Here is a 22,261-nt window from a genome sequence, read left to right as displayed (position 1 = left end):
AGAAAATGTGGCTTTGCCGGCCATGAAACTCAGTGTCTTCCAGGGCTTGTGTCCCCCCGGGAGCCCAAGGTCATTTGCCCACTATAGGCACCGGAAGTGTTAACCTGCCCACTGCCCATGCACAGGGCCTTCAATTGTTCTGGGATCTCCCTCCGCTCCTGTCCTGCCCTTGCCCCTCAAGCCTTCTGGAAAATAAATCCTCTACAACAATGTCTGTTTTGTTCCTTGGCATGTGCTGTTCCTGTGAGGTGGGGCAGGGGACCCATGGCCCCTCTCTCCCAGTGGGGAAGCCCTTGACATTGATATGTGAGCTGGCTTGCCCTAGGTCACCCTGTGAGAAGGTGGGGAATCCCAGCTAGACATGAGGACCTGGGAAGTAGCTGAGCAGGTGCCAGCAGGGAACCCCAGACATTTGTCCACCTGGGACCACTTGTCAGGAGGAGCTGATGAAATCATTAATTCAGTCCTCAAGTCTAGATCTCTGAGCAGCATATTCATCCATTCATTCAATAACCCAATCTCAACCTTCCCACTTCAAGGGTGGACACAGAGGCAGAGGAGAGAATATCAGTCAGGAAATGCTACTTCTTGCAAAAAACAACCCCCCAAATCTCAGTGGCTCAACTCCATAGAAGTTTTTTTCTTCTCACATGAAGTCTTATCAGGCATTCCTGGTCTGTGGGCGACCTTCCATCCATGTGGTCATCCAAGGACCCAGGCTGCTTCCTTCTCATGGCCCTGCCCACCTCGAGGACCAGGTCTCCTCTCCATCATTCAGCAGATGAGAAAACAGAATAGAGGCTTGTGGGAAGGTTTTTTATGAGCTGGGCCAGGAAGAGGGGCTCCTCACTTCTGCCCACGTGCCATTGGCCGAACTTAGTCACATGACCACCCTGACAGCAAGGGCTGCTGGGAAGTACAACCAAGCTGTGTGTCCAGGAGGAAGAGGGAGTGAGTTTGGGGAGCCCTCCAAACCCAATTCATCTGGCGCTAACTTCCCTGGACCCTCAAATGGGCCTGCTTCCCTGAAGTTCCTGGACACAGCTCACTCTGCCAAAACAACAACAACAAAAAAGGACTCCTCTGCCCTTAGTGCATCTTCATTATTTCCTCGGTGTGCATACCGTTCCATGGACATCTTGGCACAAGTGGCCTTTGTTCCCTTTTGGATCCGGCTCTCACAGTGAGATTTCCAGGGTTGAAGCTACAGACACCTAGAACATTGTCTGGGAGGCATGGAGAAGCATGATGAAGGGCACAGGTCACGGATCCAGACAGATATAGGAACTCTCACTGGCTGCGTGTCTGGAACAAGTTACTTGGTCCCTCTGAGCTTCAATTTCTCCCTCTGTGAATAGGGGGCAATAAAAGCACATGGTGCATGTAGTTGTGAGAATCTCATAAGAAGGTACAGACAGCCCAATAACAAAATGGGCAAAGACTTGGATGCACAGTTCTCCAAAGAAGATATTCAACTCGTTAACAAGCACATTGTAGGGGAGCAATATTTGCCCCCCCAGAATGTGTCTCTTTGGCATGAGGACTAATTTAGGCTGATTTTTTTTTTTTTTTTTGCGGTACACGGGCCTCTCACTGCTGTGGCCTCTCCCATTGCGGAGCACAGGCTCTGGATGCGCAGGCTCAGCGGCCATGGCTCATGGGCCCAGCCGCTCCGCGGCATGTGGGATCTTCCTGGACCAGGGCACGAACCCGTATCCCCTGCATCGGCAGGTGGACTCTCAACCACTGCGCCACCAGGGAAGCCCTAGGCTGATTATCTTTAAGAAACAGAAGACTCAGGAAGTTTTCCTTGTTACTTCCACCTTAACTGCCTGAAAGAATTTAGATAAAGGACTGGTCACAGTTATAGAGCTATCGCCAGAGGTATCTGCAAAGAATATGGGGCTAACTACGGTGGGGAGGACTCGGCAGCGTCTAGAGATCAGGGTCCACTCTGTGTCCCGTTGTCTCTGCATGACCCAGCAAACATTTATTTACCAAACATTTGCTTTTCTATCTCCCTGTGGATTGTCTTCCTCCCCTTTGAAGTCCCAAACCACTACCCCCAGCAACCTCTTGTCTTTAGCTGAAGATAGTATTTAACGTGAAGGTTTCAGCCATTTTGGCAAGTTACTCAGTTTTCCTGGGCCTCTCCCATATATACAAGTTATTAAACTTTTGTTTGATTTTCTCCTGTTAATCTGTCTCATGTCAATTTAATTCTTAGACCAGCCAGGAGAACCTAGAAGTGTAGCGGAAAATTTCTTCCTACCCAACACATGAAAAGATGCTTAACAACACTAATTGTTAGGGAAATGCAAATCAAAACCACAATGAGATACCACTTAATACTCATTAAGATGGCTATTATATATATATATTAAAAAAAACAAGGTTGGTGAGGGTGTAGGGAAATTGGAACCCTTGTGCATTGGTGATGGGAATGTAAAATGGTACAGTAGCTGTAGAAAACACTGTGACTGTTTCTCAAAAAATTAAACATAGAACTACCATATCCAGAAATCCCACCTCTGGGCATACACACAAAAGAATTGAAAGCAGGGACAGGAGCAGATATTTGTACACCTGTATTCATTGCAGCATTTTCTGAAATAGCCAGAAGGTGGAAACAACCCAAGTGTCCATCGATGGATGGATGCATAAGCAAAATGTGGTCTATCCATACAATGGAATATAATTCCGCCTTAAAAGGAAGGAAATTTTGACACCTGCTACAACATGGATGAACTTTGAAGACATCGTGGTAAGTGAAATAAGCCAGTCACAAAAAGCCAAATACTGTATGATTCTTAGAGGAGTCAAATGCATAGAAACAGAAAGCAGAATGGTGGTTTCCAGGAGCTGGGGCAGGAGGAAATGGGAGTTATTGTATAACGGGTCCAGAGTTTCAGTTTTGCAAGATGAGAAAGTTCTGGAGATGGATTGTGGTGATGGTTGCACAGCAATGTGAATGTACTTAGTGCCACTGAACTGAACACTTAGAAGTGGTTAAAACGTTAATTTTTACGTGCTGTATATTTTACCACACTAAAAAAGAGGGTGTGGCCAGGCATGTGCACAAAGAGAGGAAATGCCCAGTGCATGGGGGTAGCCCTCTTTACTGGTCAGAAAAGGTGAGCTGGGCAGGACTGGCTGGGGCAGGGAAGGCTGTTCCCAAGGGGCCCTGGAGATGACCACCGCACTGGCCACCACATTCCTCCTACCATCCTGGGACCCCACAGGGCTGCCCAGGGCTCCCCACCCTGATCCCCATGATTTTCTGTTCTGCTTCCAATACTGGAGGAATCTCTCATGTTCCACAAGAACGACACAGGCTCCCTGCCCTCTGGGACACCCATGCAGGGCCCCAGCCATCTGTGGGCCTGCAGAGGTATGGGTGGGAAGACCCCCATCCCTACCATCCCACCGACTCTGACAGAACCTACTTGCCTGCTGCCCAGCGCTGCTCTAGTTATTCCTCAGCTCAGAAGATACCCAGCTCCCGTTTGCCCCTGAACAGCATTCTCTTTCCTCACTCCAGCTTCAAAGTATCCAGCTGCAGCCTCCCGGCCCACTCCTTCCTCAGAACCAATGGCATTGAACCATTCCCCAACCCCTGCATAGGTCCTGTGCTTTCCACCTTGGTTAAGTTTTCTCTCTGCCTGGAATGGTCAGTCAAAATCCTGCCTGTCTGCATATGGCAAGTTACTTGTGAATCACAAAGGGAATAACACTTCTGCAGTGGAGAGATCTAGTGGTCGGCCATCAATCTCTCAAGAACAGTGGAATAACCTGTCCATCCTGGTGGATGTGATTGGTGTACAAAGTATTACTCATAATGGATTCTTTTTTTTCTTTGCGGTACGCGGGCCTCTCACTGTTGTGGCCTCTCCCGTTGCGGAGCACAGGCTCCGGACGCTCAGGCTCAGTGGCCATGGCTCACGGGCCCAGTCGCTCCGCGGCATGTGGGATCCTCCTGGACCGGGGCACGAACCCGTGTCCCCTGCATCGGCAGGCGGACTCTCAACCACCGTGCCACCAGGGAAGCCCTCATAATGGATTCTTACCAAGGATTTGCAGCCAAGATCTAATCGGGCCTCTAGATCTAACTTCCAGTTTACAGGAAATACATAAGGTAAAGGAACAAATTAGATGGCATCACAAGGAAATAATTCAATAAATTAAGAATGAGAACAGCATGTGAGACAATGGTCCTGACTCTTCAGAAAGTCAATGTCATGAAAAATGTAAAGGAGATCTATCGTAGAATAAATAGAAATAACCATAAGCAATGCATGGACCTAGATTGGACCCTGGTTCAATAGATAGATAGATAGATAGATGACAGATAGATAGATAGATATGTATGGATAGATAAATAGGTAGGTAGATAGATAGATAGATAGGAAAGAAGGAGGAGAGAGAAAAAGGGAGGGAAGGAGAAGAAACTTAAAATACATTTTGGGATAATTGGAGAAATTTGAATATTAACTAAATATTATAAGACATATAGGAATCATTGTTAGTTTTGTTAGGTGGGATAATAGTATTCTATTTATGTAAGACAATGTCTATACAATGGAGGTACATGCTGAAGAATTCAAGGGGCAAAGTATCAGGCATCCATAATTTACTCTGAGATGGCTTAGCGGAAAAAAAAAAAAAAAAGATGAAGCAAATATGAAAAAATGCAAACCATTGAATCTTGGTGGTAGAGATAGGAAAGCTCTTTGTTTCATTTCTTCTTTATTGTTTATAGATTTTTCAAAACCATAATGTAAAAAAAAAGCAAAATTCTGCCCATCTTTTTTTTTTAATAAATTTATTTTATTTATTTATTTTGGGCTGTGTTGGGTCTTTGTTGCTGCGTGCAGGCTTTCTCTAGTTGCAGCAAGCGGTGTATGTGCTTCTCACTGTGGTGACTTCTCTTGCTGCAGAGCCCGGGCTCTCGGCGCACAGGCTTCAGTAGTTGCGGCACGCAGGCTCAGTAGCTGTGACTCATGGGCTCTGGACCGCAGGCTCAGTAGTTGTGGCGCACGGGCTTAGTTGCTCCACAGCATGTGGGATCCTCCCAGACCAAGGATCGAACCCATGTCCGCTGCATTGGCTGGAGGACTCTCAACCACTGCGCCACCAGGGAAGCCCGTCTGTCCATCTTCTGATTGAAATATCATCTCTCATTCCTGCCTTCCTTGATTCCCAGACAAGAACAAAGGCTTCTCTCCCTCCCTAAGACCTGCAGCCTTCGAATCTCTGGTAGGACTTGCATCTTCTCCCTCCCAGTGATCTGGGGCTCCTTGGGGCAAAGACTTTGGCTTATTTGCCTATGCTCCCCCACCAACACTGTCCCACCACGGTGCCAGGCACACATCAGGGCTGAATAACAAACACCAATGGTTTCTGTGTGCCAGGCACTCTGAAAGTCCTTAGTTTTATGAACTCCCCCAGGGAGTGATTTGATGAGGTGGCTTTAGCACCCCATTTTACAGAAGGGGAAGCTGAGGCTCAGAGAGGTTAAGTCACTTGCCCAAAGTGATACCCCTCATAAGCGGTGGAGTCATGATTGTCTCCAGGTCCCACCAACCTAAAAGCCTGGCTCCTGTGTCTGAATTGAATCTAAACTCAGTTCTTAACACCCTGATGAGATAGGTGGGGTGACCATTCCAATTTTATGGGAGGGAAAGCTGGGCCAGTAGAAGATAGGGGATGTTCCCAAGGGCTGAACAAAGAAAAGCAGCGTTATATCTGTGTTTTGGCACCTGTTTCGTGCCAGGCTCTGAACTGGCACCTTAAGGGCACAAACTCAATTCTCACAGTATTCCACGAAGTGGGGATGGAAGGAGGTGGTGTAGTCTGGTGATCAGGAGCTCAGACTCCAGAGCCAGCTGGCTGGGGCAAATCCAGGCTCCCCCACTTCCTGGCTGGTGATCCTCAGAAAATTCCTTAACTTCTGCATGCCTCAGTTTTCCCATCCATAAAATGAACCACGATAATGGTATTTTGTTTACACCTGGGTTAGTTGTCATGATTTCCTGAATTAGTCATACAAAGCACTTAAAACAGTGCCTATCTCAGAGTAAGTGTGAACTCAGAGAGGCAGGGAAGCCGCCCAAGATCACACAGAGATAGCGGCAGAGCAAGGATCATCTGATCCCAAAGCCCTTGCTTTCTAAATCCTTCTTTGGAGCGTAGTGCGGGGCCAAGGGAACAAGGGTCTTTACCCCCAAATACCTGGCCCAACCCGGGTCTTGTCCTTTATGAAGTGTGGGGCTTCCCAGGACTTGCCTCTTGCCTCTCCCCTCTCCCCCTCCCCTCCTCCCTATTTCTCCCCCCTTCCTCCTCCCACTTGTTCCCTCCCCCTGGCCCTCCCCCTCCTCAGTCTCTTCTTCCTCCTCTTCCTCCTCCCCCTTTTCTTCATCTTCTCCTACTTGGGCAGAACAGAAAGCCTTGGACCTCAGTTTGTTTCACTTCTTGTCCCCCTCTGGGCCTCAACAGCTATACACCGAGGGAAGTGAAGGTTACTCGCTTCGTATCTGCATGGCCTGCGACAGATTCTCTGAGCCTGAGTGGACATTGGCCAGTGCCAGGGGTGTTCCTCCCTGTCAAGGAGGGTCCAGGCTCTTAGCTCCACACCCTAGGCAGCTTTACTGTGCTTGGGTGAGAGAGAGGTACCCTGGCCTTGGGAGCTGTGACCCCTCCACCCAGCCCAGCCTAGACCAACTGGCTCCGTAGCCTGCAACAGTGCCTCACAAACTGGTTTTGCTCTGGCTGGCAGCCCAGACTTGCCTAGATGGGAGTGGGTTCACAGTTAACTCGTGTCCCAGACTGAGCTACGCTCCTGTTAGACTCTTCCAGAGTCCTGGGCATTATTGCCACTGCCTGCAGGGAAAGCAGCCATGCTGCACCCATTTATACCAGCAAGCACTTACACCAGTTTGGTGGGAGCTGATGGCCGATCATGCCTGGTCCTGTTGTCACCACCTCTAACAAAGAGAGAACCTAGAAAGTCAGAGCTGCGCAGCTCCCTCCTCAGTGGATAAGCTCAACTCCCTCCTTGTACAGATGGAGCCCCCGTGAGCGCCCGGACTTTTTCAAGCATGCTGCCGAGTTAAGGACCAACCGAGAGGCCCTGAGTTACCAGGGGTGAGGCTGGCAGCCGTGTTTTTCCCGTGGGCTCGCAGAGGGCCAGAGCCAGCGATGGGAGTGGGTGCAAATGAGGAAACGACGGGTAGGGGGGCTGGAAGCAGGGAGGCCGGGGCTCTTGCCTGTGTCCTGCCTGAACTGCCCACGCCCTGCTCACGCCTACCCTTCTCTGTGGCAGCGGGAGGTGGGTTCTCTGCTCTGATGACCTCTATGACCTGGCATGATTCTGCCCCCTCTCTGGGCTTCAGTTTGCCCATTTGTCCCTATGAAGTTGGGCGGGATCATTCTTTCGGCAGGCATTTGCTGTACGGTGTCCCTACTGTTTGCCAGGCTGCATGCTGGGCTCGGAGGATACTTCATCGAAGTATCCATCGAAGGACCTCGATGAACGAGGTCCCCCAGGCATTGGGGCTTTAAGAGGTAAGGGCTGGAGGTCCTTCCTGGCGTGGGAGAGCTACCTCCCAGACCAAAGGAGACTTCGTCAGACCCAGCCTGACGGGCCCTGTGTCCTCCTGGCTTGCCCGCAGCCAGCATTCTCGTCTTCTGTCCTTTGATTTACTGCCCACTTAGGAGCTAGGGCCCCAGGTCGGACCCTAGGGCGTGTGCCAGCTCCCAGTAGGAAGGTGGCCCCAGCAGATGGGAGGAGAGCAGGCCCTTTGAACCCTAGCAGGCTTCGTCCAGCCTCGCAGGCGGGTCCCCGTATGAGAAGCCAGCCCATTACCCCCACCAGGAGCCCTCGCCCAGAGCCTGGGAGCCGACTCAGCTCCTTGGCAACACGCTAAGGAATTCAGTCTCTGCACACGCTCCCTTCCTCTCTCCTCCCACCGCCTGCCTGCTGCCTGCGGGGGCGAGCCAGGCAGAGGCAGTGGAGCCCCATTATAAACCGCGGCAGAGCTCAGGCAGCGAGGGGACAGCACCGAGCCCCGACGAGGGCCCCCACCGCCTGCCCCGGCAGCCCCGGACCCCCTCGACCATGGCTCTTCCACCTCTCTCGTGGCTGCTCCGTTTGACTGCCCTCTGCCATCTGATCGTGCTCCTGGCTGGTGAGTGTGGTGGACTCAGGCATAAGCGGGGTTGGGGAGCCCCCAGCCCCACTTCTGCCCCTCAGGCCTCCATGAGGGCCCCCGGACCCTGCCCGTGTAAGGCTGAGATCCGTGGCAGCCCCTTCCTGACTAATATGCCGGAGGGGGCTGAGCATCTCCCTGGTGGCGGTCCTGGACTCAGGACTGCCCCTCCGGCTGGAAAGATTTACCGTCTCCGGAGACTGTCCCTGCCCGACCCAGTGAGCAAGGTGGCGACCGTGTAGCAGCACAGAGAGGTGGTGTGGGCGGCACAAGGTGCCGGGTGTGGAGGGGTGCCAGGAGGTGGGGCTGTGGGAAGCCCGAGGATGCTCTTGGTGGGCCCTGGGGTGGGAGCCCTGGCAGACTGTGGGCCGGTCTCCCTGCCCAGGGTTAATATGTAACCCTCAGCCCTGACTCCTGAGTCTCAGCTTGGCCCCGGGCTAAGCCACAGTTGGGACTTTCTCCTGCCCTGATTTCAAGTCCTTCCCAGGAGTAGGGGGCCCAGGACCAGTGGAGGTCAAGGTCATTGCAGCTCATGAATTCGGCTCATCATTGTTCCTCTGGCCTGTAGCCCCCAGTCCCTCTGCCTGTGTCTCCCCCATGATACTGCCTTTCTCCTACAAGCATAGCTTAGAAATGTCTGCACCTCCAGTCACTTGCTTTCTGGAGCCTGGGACGTGATAGGGCATGATGTACCCATCCCACCCGACATGAGTAAGATGGAGGCCCATAGAGGTTTAGAAACTGGCCTGAGGATGCACAGCCAGCAAGTAGGGCAGGAGAGGGTAAGACTGGGTGCAGGAGAGAGTGTGGATGCATGCTCACCACATCTGTGGATCACACTGCCTTCAGGAACCGTTTGAGTCAGCCCCATCCTCAGGGAATACCCGGACCATCCGGCAGGTTGGGACTCAGAGAGGGTGGGAGGCTGCCTTAGGGCACACAGCCAGGCTGGGAAAATGAGAACCAGTCTCCAGCTTCCAGAGCACCTCCGTGGAGCAAACTGTCCCCCGAGCCCCTCTATTTGGGGGAAACCCACCAGTGGGGCGGAGAGCAGGTGGGTGGTGTGGTGCGGGCCTCGTGCCGCTGGCCCTCCTGCTTCCTGGGCTAGAACACTGAGCTCCGAGGTGTTTGGGGATAGTGAGTACTGGAAGACGTGGACTCCGATGGGGGTTGCTTTGCCATAGCCCTGACCCTGAGCGGGGTCTTGCCTTCTTTGGTCCCAGCTGCTGCACCTTTAAATATAGCTATTGCCTCCATGTGGTGAGGCTCTAATGCCTATGAGGATGCTTTGAAAGTGGGAGGAGGAGGGATTACTTATTCTAAGCTGGGGTGAAGGTCTTCTATGTTAGGATGGAGAGGGGATCCTGGGGGCACTCTGGATGCTCTATCCAGCAGCCCGAGGCTTCAAAATCATCAGGTTCCTGCCCTAATCTTGGTCACTGGTTTTGCTGGGAGATACTCACATTATTTCAACCTTTCTGAGACTCAGTTTCTCCTCCTTTAAGACTGGGCATTTGGCTGGGCTCATCTTGGAAGTCCTTAGCCATGCTGACATTTGTGGCTCTGAGAGAGCCCCTGGGAACCCCTGCAGGACTAGGGAGTGGTCCACAAGCCGGAGAGGCCCGGAAGGGGGCTGGGGACTTCGTGGCTACTGCCCTGGCTGGTGCAGGGTGGCGGCGTCAGTTCCCAAATGTGGGTTTGCAGGGCTGTGTCAGGCAAGAGGTTCCTCTGCTTTATATAACAAACCTGCAGATAGAAGTCAGAGCAGTGAATTTTCCTCCCCAAGCGCTGACGCATTCACTCCCACTCAAGCTCCAACAAGAAAGAGAGAAAAAGAAATCTGAATTAAGCTGCTGTCGTCTGCCCCCCTGGTTAGGGTGTGGGTGGGGGGAAGGCAGGGGAGGATAAATCCAGAAGGTCAGGTCCAGGCCCAAGTCGAACTTAAATTAAAATTCCTCTATGTCTCCGTTGGTTAGGATTTTATATGTCACAAAGTGCTTCCTTGTGCATTTTGTTGATTCATTCACTGGCTGAGCACCTACTATGTGTCAGGCACAATTCTAGGTGCTGGGGCCACATCAGTGAATAAAACTACCAGAGATCCCAGCCCTCAGCGTGCTGAACATCAACTGGAGAAGGCAGACAATCCTCAAAATAAATAGATTTGGTCTGTTAGAAGGAAAAAAGCGCTGTGATTTAAAAAAGCAGGGAGTCGGGGGTGGTGGGGAAGGTGTTGAGATTTTAAGTAGTGGGTCAGGGAAGAAGGAGGCGTTGAGGGAGCCGGGCGGGGACACACGGGTGTCTCCAGGGCAGCCCTCCTCAGTGTGGGATTCGGCCTCCAAGGGGACATTTGGCAATTTCTGGACACAGTTGTGGTTGTTATATTTCGGTTGGGGGTGCTCAGGCACCTAGTACGCAGAGACCAGGGATGATGCCAAATGTCCTGCGGTACACAGAACAGCCTCCATAACAAAGAATTATGTGGTCCAAGATGTCAGTGGTGTCTGCTGTTGAGAAAACCCTGCTCTAAGGGTCCAGATATTTTTAAAGCTTCATTCTCATAACCATCCTGCAAAGCAGGTATTATCATGTCCATTTTACAGGTAAGGGAATGGAGGCTCAGAGAACCTCAGTCACTCGTCCAGGACACACAGCTGAGCAATGGCTTAAGCCTTCTCTACCCCCAAATACCCAGAGACCCAGAACATTCCCATCTTTTCCTGCCTGTAATCCTCCAAACAGTCCTTGAGGTCCAGCCTAATGTACACCTCCTCTAAGAAACGTCCCCTGATCGCTTGCAGCTGGAAGTGGTCTCTCCCTCCCGTAAACCCTGGCACATTTGGGGTCTGTTCTGGAACACGGTGTTTTTACCTGGTGTTTAAGGCAGCCTAGAACAGTGGATGTCTAGGGCCTGGGAGGAAAACCAGATCTGCCACTAAGCAGCTGTGTGGCTTTGGGCAAGTCATGAAACCTCTCTGATTCTCAGCTTCTGCATCTTTAGAATGGGGATAAAAATCATCCCTTTGCAGGAATTAATGAGAACAGATGTGTGTGTGCTGAGCATAAGGTCCAAAACACAGTAGGTGTTCTACTCAGAAAAGCTCTGATACTTTGTGGTTATGTCTTAGCTGTCCATCAGGCTGGGAGACTTCTGAGGGCAGAGATGGGCCTTGTTCATCCCTCTACTCCTCACAGGGCCTGGCAAGAGCCAGGTCGGCATTTGTTGGTTGACTGAGTAAACGTGGTGACCGGATAGCATTTATTGGATTGAGGTGCTCTTTCCAAGCTCAGCACCAGCACCTTCGGGAGGAGGAGCTCAGGGTTAAGGACCAGAGGGTCTGGGTCTTTGTAGATACTCAAAAGTAATTCAGACAAGTGCTGCCTGAATCAGGAAATGGATGGATGAATGGATGGATAATGAAGGATGTGTGAGTGGGCTGGTGAGAGATGGAGGGGTGGGTAGATGAAGGGGGTGGAGGGGATGGACAGGTGATAGGTGGGTGAGTGGAGCACGGATAGATTGATGCACCAGGGTGAGTGGGGATGGATGGGAGGTAGACAGGTGGGTGGCAGGGAATGGGTAGAGGATTGACAAGGGGGGGGCAGATAAATGGATGGATGGATAGATGGATGGGGAGGTGTGTGAAGGGATAAGTAGACTGAGACATTATTTCCTTCAATGAATATTTATATCTACCTTATGCTGGATGCTGGGAAACACTGTGACACCAAGACATACAAGGTCCCTGTCTTCCTGACACTCATATGACAGGTAATAGATGACTGGCTGGTGGAGGCATTATCTCCAGTTACAGAAAAGAAAATTTCAGCTCTGAGAAGAAAAGACCCCCCCAAGTTAGTTACACAACCTTCTCAAGCAGAACCAAGAACAGAGCCTCGCCAGGGCCATTCAGGCACCACGGCGGAGGGTGGAGACTTTAGGACAGGCCACCTCTGTGGCTCTTTAAGCCCTGGAGGTGGGCAGTGGAAGCAAGTCAGAAGAGCAAATTGACCTGCCCGAGCTTATCCCTCCTGCCCGCTGGACAGCCTCTCCCGGGTCCAGGCCATCTGGGGGCACCATTTTTCTGGGGATTCCTCTGGAAGTCACCTGCCACACCAGTCCAGGGGCCGACTCCTGGCTCTACTCAACAGGACCTGGGGAGGCTGCAGCTGAGTCATTCTGAGGTCCCGTTCTGGGAAAAGGTGGGTGATAAAGCGCCCTTCACATCCTGGTTCCTCAGAGAGAAAGGGCTACCGGTGACTCAGGGACCGGCGGCACGGAGCCCGCCGGCCACCTTGGAGATACTAGTGCTGCCCCCTGATGGCCCAGCTTCACCCTGCAAGCCCTGCACCCCCTTTCCCACAAAGCAGGGCGGGCCGAAGCAGGGGAAATGATGAGAGAAGGGGTGGCAGATTCTAGAAGGTGTGTGTGCATGCCTGTATTTGGGAAGGCGGAGCGTGTTTGGTTTGCGTATCCACACACATAAGTATTTGTGTGTGAGCTGTGTGTGTTTTGGTGGAACCCACGGGGGGTCACCTGGGGCCTCCCTAGCTCTGCAGAGCTAAATTAGTTTGTTCCCTCAGCTCCACTGCCCTGGAAGTCCTGGCCTCTAGATTTTTGCAAAACCCTCTGAGGTCATGCTTCGGCTGCATATGACCTTGACCCAGATCTGACACTCAGGTTCTTCCTCATTTTTTGCATACCCCTCTAGAGCTTACAGCAAACAGAGTACATTTTGCTGGCGATTTTAGGGGAAGGTGGAAATGCAATGCAAACCACTTCGAATGTTTATATAAAATGTCTGGGTTCTCAGCTATCTGTTGAATCACCGTCATTCTGTCCTGGGGTTTCTGTCTGGCTCCACGTGGGACGCAGCCATCTGCAGGCCCCCGCCCATCTCACTGTGTCCCCACTCCATGTACAACGCATCTCCATTCCTCCTCCTTACGCCCGCTCCCAGCTTGCCCTGGGAATCCAAATGGCCCATTGCGTTCCTCCCAAGAAACTGCTTCCAAAATCATCCTGGCTCTTAATGGCAGAACAAAGGATCACCTACTCAGCACACTCCTTAGAAGGTGGTTGTACTTATATATTTAAAAAATTTTATTATCTGCTATGTGTGCCTGGTTGCATGTATGCCTTTATGTGGTTTTTTTTTGGGGGGTGGGGGGCATATATATATGTGTCATTGTATTTGTTGCTATGAGTGTATGTGTGTGTCATCGGGTATACACGTGGGATGTGGATGGACCGAGGTCTGGGTGTGTCCCAGAGGTTGTGGAAATCCATGAATATGGGTCAGGCTGAGAAGGATGGATGGGATATGGTTGGGAGGGGGCGATAGTTGAGCAGGTGACTTTACTGGAGTAAAAGCATGGTGGGGGGAAAGGCAGCGCCCTGGGCCCAGAAGGGCTGGGAGCCAGGCCCAGCAGGAGAGCCTGTTCCATCACTTGCTGGCTGTGTGACCTCAGGCAGATCCTTATCAGTCTCACACTCCTCTCCCCTGGGTGAACCAACTATAGCAACGTAATTTTTAAAATTAAGCACTATGCGCCAGGCAATAAGAGCTTTATAAGTAAGAATTCATTTTCATCCTCTTACAGCAACCCTCTGAGGTAGGTTCTATTGCTATTCTACAGGTGGGGAAACTGAGGCATAGAGAGGTTTGGCCCGGGACAGGGGGCTGAGGTCAAGGGTGTGGGGCATCGGTTCTGGTTTGGGGGGTGCGCGGTGGGGACAAGCTGGTGTGGGGCTGGGAAGCCAGATGCCCATGGACAGTCCTGCTGACCCGGGGCCTCTGTGGGCTCAGGACAGCACCTCGGTGTGAAGAAGTGTAACATCACGTGCAGCAAAATGACCTCGGAGATCCCCGTGGCTCGTCTAGTTCACTACCAACGAAATCAAGAATCATGCGGCAAACGTGCCATCATGTAGGTACTGCCCTCTTGGCCTCTGAATTCCTTTCCGGCCCCGGGGTTGGTTCCCTGGCCTCCGCTAATCCGTGTCCACATACTGTCACCCAAAGCTGGGCTCCTGGCCCAGGGCCTCTGCAAATGCTCCTCTTGCTCCTGACCTGCTGGCCTCCTCTCGCCAATCTTAATATCTGTGCCACAGGGCAAAGGTGAGCTGTGGCTTCCTGAACGGCCGTGGCCTGGAGATGCCACCCAGGGTGATGATTCCTTCTGGGCCAAAGGGTGTTTATGCAGCCCTCGAACCTGCTGGATTTCATGGGGGATGAAAACACGGTGCTCTGAATGTGCAGGCTCCAGACGCCAACAGATCTGGTGCAAATCCTGGCTTCACCACTTACAGACTGGGTGGCCCTGGTCATGTTGCCTCCCCTCTGCGCTTTAGTTTCCTTATCTGTAAACTGGGTAGTTTGGGGAAGCTGAAAGGAGATAATGAAACTAAAGTGCTTGGCAGGGTGCCCAGAAGCTGCTGGCAATAGGAGAGGCCAAGGTTATTATCGCCATTGGACAGATGGGGAAATAGAATCCCTCTGAGACTTTGGGGAGGGGTCAAGCCAAGCCAGCTTCCCCTCTGGCTGTTGGGATCCCTGGCCATTTTGGCTGCTTGCTCCTCTGGGGTCCTTCTTGGGTACTGCCAATTGCCCAGCCCTGAGGCCTTTCCCCAGGACTGACCTTTGGGTCTTAAAGCGGCCTCAGCCAGACTCAACCAGACCCTGAGTCCTGGCAACAGGAAATGGCCAGTGGGCCTTCGAAGTAGGGGCTCAGCTAAAGGAAGCTGTACTTCCTCCCACTGATTGTTACTAAGAGGAGCAAGTGTGCTACTGCCTGACCTCTCTGCTCACCTGTCAAGACTCGCTTCCCGCAGACTCCCCCACGTATTTGCTTCTATTTTGTAGGCGAAGGGGAAGTGGGACGCTCCAGAGAGGAGATGATGGCACTGGGGCAGCACTGCACCTGTGGGGCCTACAGGGTCACGCTTGCTTTCTGGACCTTTCTGGCTTCCTAGCATACTGGAGCCAGGCACATTTACATTACCTCTCTGAGCCTTGGTTTCCTCATCTGTAAAATGGGGGTGCACGTGGTAGCCATCTTACAGGATGGGTGTGAAGTTTAACCAGGCAAAATGCCTAGCACAGGTCATGGTGTGGAGCAAGGGTCCCCGCCAGCTCTGAGCTGTGGTCTCGGTAGTAAACCAGCCGCACACGGCTTCAAAGGAAGCTCAAGATCTGGATGGCACTCAGGGTCCCAGCAGGGCCACCATATATAGGGTTGGAGCTCCCTAGGGGCCCTTTCAGTCTGAGGATACACACTAGGAGAGGAGGGTAGAGGTCTGGAGGGCAGCCTGTATCTGAGGGAGAGGAGGAAGAGGACGTTAGGACATCGAGTCCTTTCCAGAGTGAGGAGGCCCTACCACCAAGCTTGCCAGTCTTACACCCGGTGGCAGAGAACACCGGTGACATCTTCTCCCAATCAGAAAACTTGCAACCCACAGCCCCCACCTTCATGTTAATGACATTATTGTTACCGTTGTTATTATTTTACTGATCTCTTACTCTGAGCCAGAGGCTTTACATCATTTTCATCTTCTACAATAACACAGAAGTAGGGTGACCAACTTGTCCCAGTTTGCTGGAATTTTCACAAAAAGACCCGCGTCTTGAGAACGCCCTCAGTCCTAGTTTTTCTGGGATGGTTGGTCACCCCGCGGAAGGTAGGACTCTCTTTCCGGTTCTCGGGTGAGAACACGGAAGTTCCATAAGCTGAGCTGCCCCAGCTAAGAGCTCATAGCTCACAGCTAGTAAGTAGTGGGGGCAGGATTTCTAGCCAGGTCTGCTCACCTGCAGTGCATGTGCATGATACCCCTACTCCCCATGGCATCTGGGCATCACTGGATCCTTTGTCTTCCTTCCTTGCAGCCTGAAGACCATGAAGGAAAAATTATTCTGTGCTGACCCACAGGAGAAATGGGTCCAGAAAGCCATGGAGCATCTAGACCGCAAGGCTGCTGCTCTGGCTCCAAATGGCGGCACATTCGAGAAGCAGATCGGCGTGGGTGAGCCCAGGACCAGCCCAGCCACCAAGGGAATGGACTGGTCTGAGGCCTCAGAGACCACATTCACAAGCGAAAGCAGTAGCCAGGACGCACAGAGGGCCTTCGGGACTTCCCCAGAGCTGCCACCAGAAGTGGCTGACTCCAGGGGGACCAGGTCCCCCTCCACTTCAAAGACTCCGGATGGAGGGCCCGAGAGAACTGAGCTTTTCAACAAGGCTGCCGTCACCACCACCACGTCTTGGCAGAGTTCTACCGCCTACCAACCTGGAGCAGACCTCGAGGCTGAGGGGAAAGCCTCTGAGGCCCCCTCCACCCAGGCCCCCTCCGCCCAGACCCCCTCCACCCAGGCCCCCTCCACCCAGACCCCCTCCACCCAGACCCCCTCCACCCAGACCCTCCCCACCCAGGCCCCCTCCACCCAGGCCCCCTCCACCCAGGCCCCCACTATTTCACACACAGTCCCAGAGGACAACACTGGGCCCGAAGGCCAACCTGGGTGGATCAAGGGACAGGACCCCACGCCAGAGAACTCTCTAGGGTCCAAAGAATTGGGTCCCACTTCAGCTCACACGGATGCTTTCATGGGGCCCGGCAGCGTGTCTGATGTCTTCGTGGTCCCTGTATCCTCTGAAGAGGCCCCCAGCACGGATCCATTGGCCTCGGGCAGCTGGACCCCCAAGATCAAGGAGCCCATTCATGCCACCGTTGACCCCCAGAAGCTGGGTGTCCTCATTACTCCCATCCCCGACTCCCAGGCAGCCACCCGAAGGCAGGCAGTGGGGCTGTTGGCCTTCCTCGGTCTCCTCTTCTGCCTGGGGGTGGCCATGTTTGCCTACCAGAGCCTTCAGGGCTGCCCCCGCAAGATGGCAGGAGACATGGTGGAGGGGCTTCGCTACGTTCCCCGGAGCTGTGGCAGTAACTCATACGTCCTGGTGCCAGTGTGAGTTGCCCACCTGCCTGCATCCAGTTGTTCAGCTCAGCTGCCTGGGGTCCCCCATCCTCACACTCACCTCACCCAAGGGTCTCTCCCAAGCTGGGATGACTGGAGCAAGGAGGTGGGATCCTCTGGGTGGAACTGCCCCCAGCTCCTGGAGGTCACCCTTGACCATCCTAGACCTACTGCGGACAGAGGGGGTGGCCTCCACAACTCACTCCAATGTCCCAAGTCAGAAAACTCCCCTCTGCTGTTGGCTGGTTAGAGGGTCCCTTAGATACCGTGCCAGCCCCAGTGAACAATTATTTATTGAACGCTCAGCCCCTCTGACCCATACCCCTGCGGGTACCACAGTCATCCCTTCTTACAAACGAGCCTCAGGCCAGGCCCCTTCTCCCCACTCGCTCAGACCTCATCGTGTCTCTCGGTCCCGCTGTGGTTGCCAGTCACCCCGGCCACCTGCGGTGCTAGCTCCCCTGTATAGACCCCACGCCCCAGCCGGGGACCTGTCTTTTCCTGCATGAGGCTAGTGTGGTGTTTCCTGGGACTGATCCCAGAGAAGGATCTGCCCTCAGGTAGGCATCATGAGAATGGGAAATGAAGTTATCTGGTGGCTTTGATTCCCACCCGCTGCCTTGCCCCTTCTGTGCTGTGAAGGAACATTGACTACGAGCGTGAAGGCTGGGGGGTCTAGTCCCAGGCCCACCACCAATCCATCAAGGCATTCATACCTCTGGTTTCCCACCTGTGAAAGGGGAGAGGGACGGCAAATATGCGGCAATAGCCTGTACCCCTGGCAGGCATCACTAGTTGATCCAGAGACCCCTTTCTGCAGACCCTGGTTGCAGCCTCTCAACCTTCATCAGAAGAGATGACCTCTGCCAATGATGAGACCAGCGCTTCCATGGACGCTGTGACCTGGAGGTCCTGCCCCGTTGTCAGCAGTGTGGGCCCCCCGGTGGGGGGCTAGGCTGGGGTAATTGAGGCGCAGAGACCAACTTTGAAGGCCCCCCCTCCGCCCCCGCTGGCTTCGAGACGAAGTGACGAGTGACAGGCTGAAGGAGGAGGGGAGGCCTGCAGGCTCCTAGGAAGGAGCCAGGGAGCAGCTGCAGGCAGTAGCCACGCTCCTTCGCTTCTTCGTTAGGAACCCGACTCAGGCATTTTCTCTTTCTTTCCTGCGGCCTGGGTTCCTCTTCCACCTCTAGCTCCCTGAAAGCACTGTCCTCTGCACTCTGAGATCCTCTCCCCTCACCTTCCTCCCCCCCGCAGGCAGGGCCAGGAATTTCCATGAGATCAGAATCCACCAGGGAAAGCTGAGGTTCCCGTGTTTACTTCTGAGAGGGACTCTGTCTTGTGGGGAGGGACCGGCAGGGGAGAGAAGCTGTGGGCATGAAGTCAGAGGCTCTCTTTTTGGCACTGAAGACTCGGGCAGGCCTGGATGGGGCCGAGGGCTCACTGGGCTGGCCAGCACCCTGCAGTCAGAGCCGGACCTGCAGGTCTCACCTCTCAGGGCCCTGGCGGCAGCTGCCCACCTCCCTCCGATTGTCTCTGAAGGAGTTCTTTGCCCTCCACCAGAGGGGTGTCCCATGGGCTAGGCTTCCCCCAGGTACAGGTGACATGCTCCTTTGTAGACAGATGCTGAGAGGAAGCACCCAGGGCTCCGGTCCACAGAGAGAGGGAAGCCGTGTTTCCCTGCCGGCCTGGCTCTCCTGCACTCCCCTGCAGGTCATGGCACAGGATGTTTGGGCCTGGCTCCGGGTGGTGGCACTCTGACAGCTCAGAGAGGAAGACAGCGGATCTGAATGCACTTTTGGGGGCTCCTCTTGCCTGGGAGCCTTCAAGGGATGGGCACCCGTGAAGGGGCTCCCCTCTGTGAGAAAGCAGCTGGGGACAGCGTGTCCCCCTTCCGCGGACTTTGTGAGTTCCCCCAAGCAGGACAGGGACAAAGACAATTTGGGGAGGACTTTAGAAGGAGTTGGTTGACCATTTTGCTTTTCCAACACTATCACCAATGTCTGTGCCATTTTGTATTTTACTAATAAAATTGAAAAGTCTTGTGAATCAAATAAAGTTGCTTTTCCTAGGGCAGGCTCAGCGCCAGAGCCTCCGGAGGATGGAACAAAGGAGAGGCCAAGACTCTCTGGGAAAGCCGGACTTCCCTGGTGGTCCAGTGGTTAAGACTCCGCACCTCCACTGCAGGGGGCATGGGGTCGATCCCTGGTCCAGGAACTGAGTTCCCGAATGCCAAGCTGTGTGGCCAAAACAAAGAAACAAACAAACAAAAGACTCTCTGGAGAAGTACTGGAGACCCCTGGGGTAGAGGGCCAGGAACTTTACAGTCAGCAGGAGAAGGGGGCACTGGGAAGGGGGCTGGGGAGGGTCGAGCCTCTGGCCTGGCTCTGCTCTGCCCAAGTATGTGACACTGGGCCATGTATAAAATCAGGTGTGAGACTTCTAGTGGCTCCCATCCCTGGCAGGAATCAGAATCCCTTATGAACCACCACCCCACCCCTGGCCCATGCCTACTAAACCACCATCTTGGGGGCCTTGGTATCACCATTAGTGATCTAGTGACCCACAGGAACATACTGGGCCACATTTTCCTCTTTACTGCCTTGACTCATTGCTGGTCCAGATAAAGATCAAAGACGGATTACTCCTCAAGGGACTCAGGTGTTCATTGATATGACCCAAGTATAAACCTCCAGTGCCCAAGGTGGCATCATAAGAGCTGCTCTGTACAGTTGTGTAGATTGGAAACTGTACAAGGTGCCAAAGGCCAAGCCCAGCTTATTATTATACAGTATTTCATGGATTCTTAGAGGCACATTTTTTTTTCACATTGTGACATCTTTGGAATTGGGATTTGTCCTACAATCTATGACTTGTCACAGTTTAATTGACAGGTCTTTTGTTCCTTATTGGTAGTTTATTAAATATCAGAATGTTTTGCAATCAAAGGGATCCTAGATTCGATGTCTACATGGTATTTTTAAAAATTAGAGGCAACAGGGCCTCCCTGGTGGCGCAGTGGTTGAGAGTCCGCCTGCCGATGCAGGGGATACGGGTTCGTGCCCCGGTCTGGGAGGATCCCACATGCCGCGGAGCGGCTGGGCCCGTGAGCCGTGGCCGCTGGGCCTGCGCGTCTAGAGCCTGTGCTCCGCAACGGGAGAGGCCACAGCAGTGAGAGGCCCACATACCGCAAAAAGAAAAAAAAAAAAAAAAAAAAAAAAAAAAAAAAAAAAAAAAAAAAAAAAATTAGAGGCAACAGTTAAAAATCAGGAAATTACACACACCAGCCCACTTTTCTATGTTCTCTCAGGTGATTCAGAAGGTCTGGCCCCACGGGGTGGTTTAACCCCCAGGATGACAGTGGGCAGGGCCTGAGCAGTGGCTGCCCCTTGAGAGGGAGCAGGCCAGGCTGAGAACCCCCAGTTCTCTACCATCCTTTCCGCCTCTTGGTGCTCTGGATCCTGTGGCCATGTCAGTTGCCATTTATCATCACCGTTCTCTTGTTTTTCTTATACTAAGGATATTTTTCTCTGAGCCCAAGTCGTCATCAAAAGGACAAGGAAAGACAGAATATGATGGACACATAATTTTTCTTACACACTGCTTCCCTCATTTTACTACCTGCCAAGCCCCATAGACATTTGCGTTTGAGGTTCCTGCAAGAATCTGAGATTGCTGCCTCTGCGCCAGCTGCAAATTCTTTTTTTTTTTTTTTTTTTTTGGCTGCGGCCTGCGCGGCATGCAGGATTCCCCAGCCAGAGATCAAATCCACGCCCCCTGCAATGGAAGCGCAGAGTCTTAACCACTGGACTGCCAGGGAAGACCCTGCAAATTCTAGTGCTGCCCTTAGCAGTGCGCAGTAGCTCTCCTGTTCCACCCCAAGTCCAGTTCCTCCCGCTTCTGCACATTCCCACCCCCAGGAAGGAGCTTGGAGGCAAAGTCACAGCCCCCCAACCTCTCCCCGAATACCACCCTTTCAGCAACATGAGTCACCAGCGGACGCTTTGAAATGAAAATGCTTGTCCCTGTCTTTTCATCACATTCTCAGATAAGGAACTCTTCATGTGCCAGAAGAGGATGGAGAGTGGGGAAATTTTATTCTCCCTCAGTCCAGAGCACCTCCCTGGGGATGCTGGGGTGTTTGTGTTTTATTTTCTCTTTCAGTTACAGAGCTAAACTTTAGCTGAAGCGATTCCTCACAATTAGTGCAGAGTTTCATAGAGACTTGGAGGCCTCTGAAATCTTGGATAGAGCAATCAGGGTTCTGAGATATAATAATAAAAATATTATTATTATTAAAATAGCCATTGTTTATTTAATGTTTACCATGTGCCAGGCAATATACTAGGTTCTTTACGTACAAGGGCTCCCACCTTACACATGATGAGAGTAAGGCTTTCAAAGCGTACGTGACTTGCCCAAGTTCACACAGCTTGTAAGCAGCAAAGCTGGAATATGACCTGAAGTCTTCCTCCAGGACTTCAGTCTCAATCACTATTTCTGAAAGCGTGAGCCACAGATTGTCAAAAGTACAGACTCCAGAGCCCCACTTCAGCCCTGCTGAATTCAGACTGCAGGGGTGGGAGAGCTGGGAATCGGTACCTTCAAGCAGCTGCCCCTTCCCCCCTCCTCCCCTCCTCTCCCCCTCCCCCGCTGCCCTGCCTTCCAAATTAGGGGATTTGGCTCCTAGCCAAAGTTTTAGAGGCCTCTGCACCAGGCCAGCCCACCCCCACCCCTCCCAGGTTTGCAGGGTCCTTTGGGTGGTAGCTACCTGCATTCTTCTCACCCTCTGCCCTTTGTTGTTATTCCCCTTTCCCTTTCCTTTGTTCCCTGTACATTCCCCAAAAGGGTGAGGCCAGGCAGAAAAACACAGACACAAATGGCTGGGAATTTCCAGCACGAGGCTGAATAATAGGCATCTGAGTGTACGTGTGTGTGTGTGTGTGTGTGTGTACACGCCCTGCTGCCCCTGTGCCACTAATAGCTCAGGAGACCACCCGTGCCCCATTTACTTCTTCTCAGTCATGTGCTTTCCTGGATAAATAATGTTCCAGCTGCTGGGATTAAAGTAAAGATCTAGGGCTA

General features: G+C 52.7%; 1 protein-coding gene across 1 annotated transcript; it reads left to right on the top strand.

Moving 5' to 3' along the window:
* The first annotated feature begins 8,022 nt into the window (after positions 1 to 8,022).
* Positions 8,023 to 19,180, top strand: CX3CL1 (C-X3-C motif chemokine ligand 1). Its single transcript, XM_081216355.1, has 3 exons — positions 8,023 to 8,186; positions 14,018 to 14,138; positions 16,094 to 19,180. The coding sequence occupies exons 1-3, from the start codon at positions 8,117 to 8,119 to the stop codon at positions 17,172 to 17,174; spliced, it is 1,272 nt and encodes a 423-aa protein (XP_081072481.1). The 5' UTR covers positions 8,023 to 8,116; the 3' UTR covers positions 17,175 to 19,180.
* The last annotated feature ends 3,081 nt before the right edge of the window (positions 19,181 to 22,261 follow it).

Source organism: Mesoplodon bidens, assembly GCF_964165515.1.
Source record: "Mesoplodon bidens genome assembly, chromosome: 18".
In the NCBI taxonomy this organism is placed as follows: Eukaryota; Metazoa; Chordata; class Mammalia; order Artiodactyla; family Ziphiidae; genus Mesoplodon; species Mesoplodon bidens.
This window is presented reverse-complemented; position numbering and strand designations above follow the sequence as displayed.